Here is a 9501-nt window from a genome sequence, read left to right on the forward strand (position 1 = left end):
TTATCTTTCTTGATGTTTTGAAAATATGATTACACAATCTTTTGAAATCAGCTGCACGATTACTCAACTTGTACGGTCTATCTGGCTGCTCACCTAAATAAGCTTCCAAACCTGACGTATACGCCGTTCTTGCATCGCCTAGATTGAACACTTTTGTTCCATATTTGCCAGGTTCGGAAGGAACGTACATTCGAAAACTACATCGTCCTCGAAATTTGACAAGCATGTCATCTACGGTGACATATTCTCCAAGAGAATAGTGTGCTATGCAAGCTCTGGTGAACAAATCAAATATATTTCTCATAGGAGCCAATTTATCCTCTTTTCGCCTGTCGGAACCTCGTTGAGTTGTCGTCAAATCTCAGACACTGTGCCAGAAACCTGAATCTCTGTAGAATAATTGCAATGCTGTTCCATCTCTGTCGCAGAGTATTTCTAAATTAGCCCTACCAACCTTGTAGATTCCAACCAAATACAACAGACCAAGAAATGCTTCAATTTCACCTTTATCTGTCTCCTGAATTAAGGTCTGAGACGAAGAGTATCTCGACTTAGCGGATTCGGTACATTGGTTAGTATGTATCACTACTTCATCCATGATTTCATCCGTGAAAAACAGCCGCCATATGTCTACATCTGTCATTTTATTCTTTGCCATTCCCCTCACACCAGGAATATGTGACACAACGTTACGAGACCTCGTTCTGATACGAGGAGTAGGCATGTCTTTCATCCATTTAGTACACTTGTCCTTACCAACAAAATATTTCTTATTGTTCTGATATCTATCACGGTCATCCCCACTTTCGTGGCTTTCCGTATCGTGTTCACTATGCAGTTCGACGTCTGCGTCTCCACCTTCGTCACCTGATTCGTCACTAACGATTTCATTTCGCAGTGTATCGTTACACAGATCTTCTGTTACATCTATTAGAGCCCTCGTCTGAAATAAAAAGGCCGAGTCAGCAATTTGAATGTGTGCTACAAACGTATTAGTGTTGGAACAAACGATACCATCATTACTACTATGGGTCCTATAGCCCCAACAAGTAATTAGCTACTTGCTATGGTCGGTCTGGCAGACCCAAATACGCTACGAACACTCCTAGACTGCGTACTTCCACCGTCGCTTGACGAGCAAATGGCACAGCTGTGTAAGGTAGGAAGCCGCGGGGAACGCTGCTCGTGTGCCGTGTTGTGAACCTAACCGAAACGAATCGCTCACACAAGTCAGGATCCGGGAGACCCACCAGTAGCTATGCAGGCTTCAACACAGCTGCTGCTGTCCTCTTCTATTTTTGAGTCCTCATGGTATTTACAAGTGCTTTCAGTTGTACATGAGTGTGTGTAAGGTGATTCGTAAACACAAAACACTGACGCAGTCTAATGCCCCTGCGTCATTTCTGCTTTTGCAGAAGCGCAAATATGATTCATATGTTGGTTGCTCTTGTTGTGTTCAGTTAATGGAACTTGTGCCTTCAAGGACACACCACCTCCTGCAAAACTGAATATAGTAAAAGCACAACCTTTCGAGTGTCAAGTTTTTTTATTTGTGTGGTGGCTTGACTTAGCATGTAAATACAGCTGTATATTTTAATGATTATCTGCTTCACAGCATTGCAGTGCACATTCATAAGTAATTCGGGTGAAATATCAATTGTAGTCGAATTAAGTAGGGTGATGCTGAGGGAATTAGATTAGGAAATGAGACACTTCAAGTAGTAAAGGAGTTTTGCTATTTGGGAAGCAAAATAACTGATGATGGTCGAAGTAGAGAGGATATAAAATGTAGGCTGGCAATGGCAAGGAAAGCGTTTCTGAAGAAGAGAAATTTGTTATCATCGAATATAGATTTAAGTGTCAGGAAGTCATTTCTGAAAGTATTTGAATGGAGTGTAGCCATGTATGGAAGTGAAACATGGGCGATAAATAGTTTGGTCAAGAAGAGAATAGAAGCTTTCGAAATGTGGTGCTACAGAAGAATGCTGAAGATTAGATGGGAAGATCACATAGCTATTGAGGAGGTATTGAATAGAATTGAGGAGAAATTTGTGGCAGAACTTGACTAGAAGAAGGGATCGGTTGGTAAGACATGTTCTGAGACATCAGGGGATCACCAATTTAGTACCAGGGCAGCATGGAGGGTAAAAATCCTAGAGGGAGACCAAGAGATGAATACGCTAAGCAGATTCAAAAGGATGTAGGTTGCAGTAGGTACTGGGAGGTGAAGAAGCTTGCACAGGATAGAGTAGCTTGGAGAGCTGCATCAAACCAGTCTCTGGACTGAAGACCACAACAACAACAACAACAACAACAACATCAATGTTTCAGTGGATGTGAGACAGAACTAATCTCTTCTTGCCAAGAATTGACTGTGAATTTTCGGGGAACGCTTTTACAACACTCCAAATCCTTAGATATTTCTTAAGTTCTTGCCCATTAATGCTGAAACCCTTTGTTTGAAACTTGTGCAGCTGTGAATAATCCCATCATTTTTTATTTTTTCGAGTTTACATCATTCTGCACCCTGATTAATAATTTTTCGAGCGTCACGTGGAAGAATTCTGCCTCTAAAGCTTCTAGCTCTATGGGGTATCGTAGGCGGTTACTTCAGTGTGCCAACAATGGCTTCTTCGTCACGCATTTCGCTATTTAAACGCCACACATCAACAAGATTATTCTTCATCACGAACTACAGTGCCACATCCGTTGAATCACTGTCGTTGGCAGCAATGAGACATAGAGCACAGTAGCGGAGTGTTCCGAATCGTGCCGACATGGAACGATGAGTGCTTTTCGCACGCCACCGACGGTCTCAGTTAGCTGAGGAAATTCCGCGCTTCCAAGCATATGTTGTTTGTATAAGGGGTGCATAAATAGAGTTCTTTTGTCATTGTTTTAAAAATTAACCCTAAAAATCAGTCATCTTTGTGGAATTTTTTCAAGGAAGTTGGGAATAATAGTCAGTTTTGAAAGTGTACCGTCTGCATTAAAGATTATAAATATGATCAGAGGATAGGACTAATTCAAGAGACCACTAAAATGACAGCATGATGAAAAACTAGAGAACCACGAATTAGTAATAGAATTGAAAGGTGAGGGATCAACTTGTGAGGTAGATGAAGTACAAGAGGTGCAGCCAAAGAATCGAGAAGCTCTATAAAAAATTATATCAACAGAAGTCAGTTCTACGATGCCGGTTCAAAAGTAAAAAAACAACTTCATTCTCATTATGCGCAAATGACTGCTATCGATATGCTACCATACAGAACTTCCGACCATCAAGGTTTGGAAAAATTTGTTTATGCCTTAGACAGCAGATAAGAGTTAGCAGGTAAAACCATACTTAAATGTCTACTGATCTCAAAACTATAGAAAGAGAGAAAAAATAAATTAGAAAAAGTCCTTGCAAAATGTAACGTTTTAGTGTTACAACGGACATATGGAAAAGGAACGCAAATGAAGGCATACTGCCCTTGACTCGGCTCTTTATAATGAACGAAAAATTAGTTTCGCCCATATTAAAGGTGACAAAAACTACAGGTCATCACAACGCAGAATCTATTCACATGTAACTAACATTTTTAAAAATATTTCCTTCTATAACTTGTCAATGCCATTCTGAGTTTCGATCCATTCATGTGATCGGTACATGTCGGTGTAGGAATTTTTTGACAATACTATCCGAAATTTCGGACATACTGGAAGGGTACTTTAAGATTACATTTTTTCAGGTCATCAATCAAATCTTACTGACGTACAATGTTCGTGATAAGACAGTAGTAGTGGTTACAGACAACGCTGAAGTTATAAAAAGTCTTAAGGATTCGACATTCATCATGTTTTGCCCACTGCATGAACTTAACAGTACCTAATTGTTGCAAAGCAGAAACATTTTTCAAAAATTTTAATGTAAACAATGGCTATTGTGACTTTATTTCATAAATCTACACTAGCCAGTTACAAACTGAGCAATGTTCAAAAAAGACTAAACGAAAAAGAACTGATACAAGAGGTTCCGACTCGATAGAACAGTTCGTGCTACACGCTCAAAATAATTTGGAAGTACGAAGTGAGCTTGAGATTGCGATAAATGAAAGTTCAAAAGAACCGCCTTCCCTCATAGCAGAAAATTTCTTAGCAATACAAGAGATAAAAGATCATCTTGAACTTTCTGAGGTTGAAACAACAACCACCTCAAGAGAACTATAGAATATTGCTTCCTTAATTATACCTCTTATACGAGGTATTGCTGCGAAGTTTTCAGACTTGGAAAGCACCTGAACAACTAATGAAGGACGAAGTATTTTGGATTCCTTGATTAAGTCAGTCAGTGAAAGAATGAAACCATTTGACACATTGACTGTTAATATGCTTGTGACATTATTAGATCCTAAGTTTAAAAACTTGTTTCAGGACATTTCAAGAGGCAGAGAACGCTGCACAAGTACTTCAGAACGAGTATGCTGCTATCATCGTGTTAACTAAAAGAATAATATCTGAAACAGAAGCATCCATGAGCAGTGCGTCTAACAGTTTGAAATTAGATCACCTACTTTTTTTTTTTGCTCAATTAGCAACAGCGTAACGTCGACGGCGTTACACCAGTCAATGATTCCGTAATTGATCTACATCAGTATTTTGAAAAACCTGTAACAGACAAGCATGCTTGTGTATTAAAATATTGTGCATTGCGTGTAATGGACACTAAATTTTTGTGGTGCCCAGCGACTTCAGTTCTGCAGGGAGGGTTTTCTCCAAGGCAGGATAATAATTACTCAAAAACGCAACAGACTAAAGGACAAGAATTTAAGCACCTTGTTTGTGTCTTTTAATGTTGCATTTCAAACAACGGATTAGAGGACAAGACCTTACTTCATATAAAACAAAATTTGCATATCTTGAATTTTTGTATTTTAGGCAATGAAAATTCTTAGAAAGCTATTTTTCATTTCAAATACCAGAACAAAAAGAATCTATAGTTAATCGATGCGTCGATAGCTTTTAAAAATACTGTCGATAATATCGGACGCGTCAACTGAAGTATACATGATGCTACTGTCGCATCCGGTTACGTAGCCCAATGAAATACTACGTATTCTATTTAAAGAAGATTTCAGTTTAGTCAAATATTTGGATTAGTATTGAGAAAGCATACACTTTTATTTGAAATGAATGTTATCAGCCTTTATCTGGGTATTAGATTGTAGCTAAGAATAGGAGGCAGAATGAAGATCAGTTCTAAGCAGACGTTGTTGAGAGGTTCCGGCCACAGTGGTGCCTTGGCTAGACGACAGTCTTGTGACAGTGCATGCAACCTGCAGTTGCGACGGACGCCCGAATGCTTCCAGGCCGAGAGGCGAGTCGTGCAGTGCAGATCTTTTCACTGAGAATACATCCGTTTCTCGAGGTGGCATTTTTTTCGTGCCTCATATTATTTAATGTGTTTTGAAGGTCGCTCTGATTTATTTTTCTACATATCATCGAGACATCGGCGAGTCAAACGGTGCATACAGAGCGCAATGTGGCACAGTTTTTTCATAAACACTTCTTAAATGTCTGTGCCTGGCAAACGATTCTAGCAGTACACCACCAGACACGAACATCTCATAATGTACTTCACGCATCTGTGGATCATGAAGGACATCCACTTCAGGAATACGTAATGAAGATACTGCAAACTATTTTGAGAGAAAGGAAAAATTTTTGTGATCGGCTTTCTAGAGCTAGGTGAATGTGCTTTCGACACCTTACTAAGCAAAAGGAGCGGCCTCAAAGGGAACTTCACTTGTGTTCGAGAGACGATGGGTGGCACTTTGATCGATACATACGAAAAAGTGCAACAGTATAGCCACGCTCAATCGCACAACAAGAAGACAATGAATGTGTGAGACATTTCAATCAGTATTTTGTCTATATTGTGGTGAATAGCTTTCAGATATTAAATGGCTCTGAGCACTGTGGGACTTAACTGCAGATGTTATCAGTCCCCTAGAACTTAAAACTACTTAAACCTAACTAACCTAAGGACATCACACACATCCATGCCCGAGGCAGGATTCGAACCCACGACCGTAGCGGTCGCGCGGTTCCAGACTGTAGCGCCTAGAACCGCTCGGCCACTGCGGCCGGCGCTTTCAGATATTAAATAAACTGAAGTATATGGTTACACAACTGTAATTATTTATATTTCAACGAGCTATTTCAGTCACTGATGAGTCAAAACATTATGATTATCGGCTTAATGGCGTGCTGATCCATCTTTGGAGTCCAATACAGTAGCGACTCTGTGTGACATGAATAGTGTAAGTCCTGGGTACATTTTCGGGGGAATGTGGCACCAGACGTCTGCACAGAGATCACGAAGCTCCAGTAAATTTCGGGCCAGTGGTTTTTGGGCACGGAGCTGCCGCCTGAGGCGCCTCACATGTTTTCCATCGGGTTCAGTTCAGGACAGTCTGGTGGCCGAGGCAGCAACGCGAGTTCACTATCACGCTCCCAAACTATTGCTGTACGGTTGTGACCTTGTGACGCTGTTATCCTGCTGGAAGGCGTTAAACTGCTCTCTAGCTCTGGAGCATTGCAGACGGCTTAGAAGAGGAAACCAAGTAAACTTGCGCCGTAGACGTGGCAGTGAAGCTGTGTGTGTGTGTGTGTGTGTGTGTGTGTGTGTGTGTGTGTGTGTCTGTCAGTCGATTGTATGGAATCGGTGCAGTGAAGTGGATTCGTGACCGAATCGTAGAGAGGAGGTATCGTGCTTAGCCGAGCTCATGACAACTCTGTGAGTGAAGTTGCCCAGGATGCGAACTGTCCAACGTGTCTACAAGGAAGGAATGATACACCACTCGCAGTCGTATTACAAGGCATAAGATTGAAAACCTGATCTAAACCTAATTGCATACATGTGACTTACCTTCTAGTCTTCATACCGCCGGTCTGCATTTTACGCGAGTTGGGGTATTTGTGCGTAGACACATGTTTCCATATTCCTTCTGAAAGATAGGTATTGAGGGGCTGACTACTATTTCGTTCCTCGAAGTTAGATATTCCGATTTTTGTCATCGTGATATTACTAAACTGCAAAATACTTTTTCGAATCCATGAGACGCAGAATAACTGCCTCACTTTTCCAAACGGGGATCAGTACACTTCTGTATGTCTGTGACGTTATATCTCCTGAACTATGTGTCGTACAGTTATAAAATTTTGCAGCTACATCCAGTGTTAATTAAAGGACAATGTTTGCAAAATGTGTTTGAATAGAGTCCGTAGTAAAGAACTAATAAAGTAACATGTCATTCCTGATACGGCAATGTTACACCACGAACAGCGGAAATGTTGTAATTGATAAACATTTTTCCTTTAATCATTTTGTGGGATGATGAAGGTCTCAGTCAGAAAAAGTTCTGTAAATGTTTGATATGATGTGTAAAGGTAGTTGGAGGTTAGCAAGTCTAGCATCCTCTAATAACAATATGGTTATCTGCGCGCGATAAGTTACGTCCCCGCCTCAAAGCATATACAGTTTCTATGTGGATCAGTTGTCTCGTTATGCTTTACCTTTAACGTAATAATATAGTTCTCGATTAGCAGATTCACAGATTTTTAAATTCGGTCAATAATTGTGCTAATGTTGAAAATCAAAGTTTTGCTGTCCCTGGGACACGTTAGAACCATAAACCATGAACAGGCATAGTGGTGCAGATGGTCCGCAGTAACGTTACGTACTCCACAGTAGCGTTTGCGTACTCCACTGCTGTTACGATGCCTTGCACTAATGCTGCAGGTGCCACGGAACACGTGGTGAGTGTCTCCCGCGACTCAGTGCTACCCTCCCCCGGTCTGCGTGTTGTGTACGACCAGGCGACACGTTTTATGTTAGGAACCATCTTTGAGCGAGGAATCTAGAAACGTTCTTCAGCCCCCTGCGTCTCTCCCGCAAAGGCAAGATTATAGTGATTATAGCAAGCGCAGAATCATTTTAGCAAACCGCTGTTTCACGAAAAATTGGCAGTGTTATGCCACTAGGAACACTGCCGAAGATATGACGAATGGTAAGAATAATATTACTGAAATTTAGTGCAGTGCAAGATATTCAGCGATGGTGTCTCGTAGAGGTAATATGGTGTACAACTTGTGGTAATTCAGTGTCAGTAATATGTTTTTACTGTGCAGTGGGAGCTCTGGTTAATGCCACGTCATGTGTGCCTTAATATGGTATTTCTAACAGAAATGAAACAGTTGTTCTATGGACAGTTTAGCGACGACAGTACATTTGGCTTCTTCCAATAAATGTCATTCAAATGGTGTCCGGTTATTATCTTAAAACGACTGCATCAGAACCCACACGCCAGCTAGTAGCCATTCAGCTAGAAATTTTTGTTACGGCCAATGAGCGCTTCTTCTACAAGGGCGCGAAGAAGGAAATGAAGTGTACAAATGTTGCAGTGACCTGACTGACGACAGCTGAGGATTCACTACAAGGAGGTGCTCTGCACACTCAGCGGCTCCGTGTTCAACGTGTTCGCCGGGGTAATTCTACGAACGCGTCAGTGCAGCCTCCGGGACAGACTCTCGACCAGCCACGGAGGCAGTAGGTGAAATGTGTGGGAAAGCAGGCGCCGAAGCGCTCAGCGATTATCGCAGGGAAGTGGAGAGGCTGTGGTGGAGTGGAAGACGTGCAGGGCGGGCGGCAGACGGCAGGGAGTGCTCGCTCACTTGGCGGGGCGGCAGCACGCGTCGCCGGCCGGCCGCGGCGGGAGCCGTGCCAGACCACTGCCACGCGCGCCCTGTCGCTCAATAGGGCGCAGGCGCGCCCTCCCTGCTGCCTGCTGCCTGCTGCCTGCCGGCTGCCGACGGCCGTCTAGAGCCGCTATGAAAACTGTCCGAGCAACTAACAAGGGGAGGGCTTCAGAGGCGGCCGACCGATTCGGCTCAGATTTGGCAGGTCGCTTGTGTACAACCTAAAACGAAGGAATCTAAGATATTTTGGGTCAACACCCCCGCGTTTTTGAGAAAATCACCCCTAAAGGTTACGACGAGCGATCGACTCAAAATTGGCGAGATAATTGTAAATAGAGCACTTTTAATCATCAGGTATAGGGTTCGAAATCGAGCTAAGAAACTTTTACGACTGCCGCTTCTGTAACCACATGGTTAACGCCTGTCGTCGCCAGCGACGATAGCGCAGCGGCGAAGGTAACTGGCTGGGAATCGGAAAACCCGGGTTCGAATCCTGAAGAAAGCTAGCGGCTGTTATTGTTTTCGTTTGTATTTTTCCATATCTCAATTGATAGGAATAGGAGGGTTAATAAAATAAGTAAATCGATAAGGAATGATGATAATAAGGTAGGCAAACTAATTTCCCAAACGCCGTGAGTTAGTAAAGTATCAAACTTTTAAGTCTTGTCACATGAAAAGAACTTCGAGTAAAAGTGCTGCGACTTCCTCAGGAGGGATCACGGATAGCCAACCGTGCGACGCTTGTTTACAGCGAGGCAC

General features: G+C 42.3%; 1 protein-coding gene across 1 annotated transcript in view; it reads left to right on the forward strand.

Annotated features, from left to right (window-relative positions):
• The window catches only part of LOC124805022 (splicing factor, arginine/serine-rich 19-like), a 189173-nt gene extending 180306 nt beyond the window's left edge, over positions 1-8867 (forward strand). The window contains exon 2 of the mRNA XM_047265433.1: positions 8647-8867. Coding sequence (XP_047121389.1) covers positions 8647-8867 — 221 coding nt within the window. The remainder of the gene's footprint in view (positions 1-8646) is intronic.
• The last annotated feature ends 634 nt before the right edge of the window (positions 8868-9501 follow it).

The sequence above is a fragment of the Schistocerca piceifrons genome, chromosome 7 (genome assembly GCF_021461385.2).
Source record: "Schistocerca piceifrons isolate TAMUIC-IGC-003096 chromosome 7, iqSchPice1.1, whole genome shotgun sequence".
Classification (NCBI taxonomy): domain Eukaryota; kingdom Metazoa; phylum Arthropoda; class Insecta; order Orthoptera; family Acrididae; genus Schistocerca; species Schistocerca piceifrons.